General features: G+C 31.8%; 1 protein-coding gene across 1 annotated transcript; it reads left to right on the forward strand.

Moving 5' to 3' along the window:
- Positions 1-31: 31 nt before the first annotated feature.
- Tsp_15539 (receptor expression-enhancing protein 5) lies at positions 32-526 on the forward strand. Its single transcript, XM_003368104.1, has one exon. It carries the CDS (start codon positions 32-34, stop codon positions 524-526), a length of 495 nt encoding a protein of 164 aa, XP_003368152.1.
- Positions 527-862: the final 336 nt, after the last annotated feature.

The following is an 862-nucleotide window of genomic DNA, read 5'->3' on the forward strand; positions in this document are numbered from 1 at the left end:
ACTGCTTGTTGGTTGTTGGATTGCTTGAAAAATGGCCCAAATTCTTCAAAATATTTGCAATGATATTTGGAACGCTATTGGTGATGAAAGCAGATTGGTGGGAAAAGTGTTTGCTAAAATTGAACAAAAAACTGGCAAAAGTCGTTACCAAGCTGCGGTGATGTTAGCAATTGTGATTTGTGTGCTTTTGATTGTTAGCCCTGGTGCAGGATTGTTGTGCAATTGCATATGCATTGGTTATCCAGCAATGAAGACATTAATAGAGATGCAATCAAGTGAAAACGTCAGCTGTAAGCAATGGATGTTTTATTGGGTGATTTTTGGCTTGTTTCGATTTATTGATTATTTTGCTGAATGCATATCTTTCATTATACCAATCTATTGGCCGCTGAAATGCATTTTCTTTGTTTGGCTTTTCACTCCTAGCTGCCTTGGAGCTGCAATATTGTATGAAAAAATTTTCCAATCTCGCTACAGTCAAATTCTATCTGGCGCTTCTACTACAGTTGAAATGACTACTGAATAACTGCCATCATCATTATTTACTACTACTCGTCTGCTCATTCATTCACTATTACTTTATTATATTGTTATGTTTCATACTTATTTATTTAAACAATTTTTTATTATTGTCAACTCTATACAATATATAAAATCTAAAACTGTTATTTGATTGTGAAAATGATACTGTTGTTGTTTTATTAAATAATTAATTTCATTAATTGCTGTTTTGCATTGATTTCTGACAAAATATGAATTTAGTCTGTTATTTAAGAAACGGCTGGAAAAATCTTTAAACCTGCTTAAGGTAAATTTTGCAAGTGACAGTTAAAAATCAATTGCACTTTCAGAAATAAAAATT

Source organism: Trichinella spiralis (genome assembly GCF_000181795.1).
Source record: "Trichinella spiralis strain ISS 195 chromosome Unknown Scfld3092, whole genome shotgun sequence".
Classification (NCBI taxonomy): Eukaryota; Metazoa; Nematoda; class Enoplea; order Trichinellida; family Trichinellidae; genus Trichinella; species Trichinella spiralis.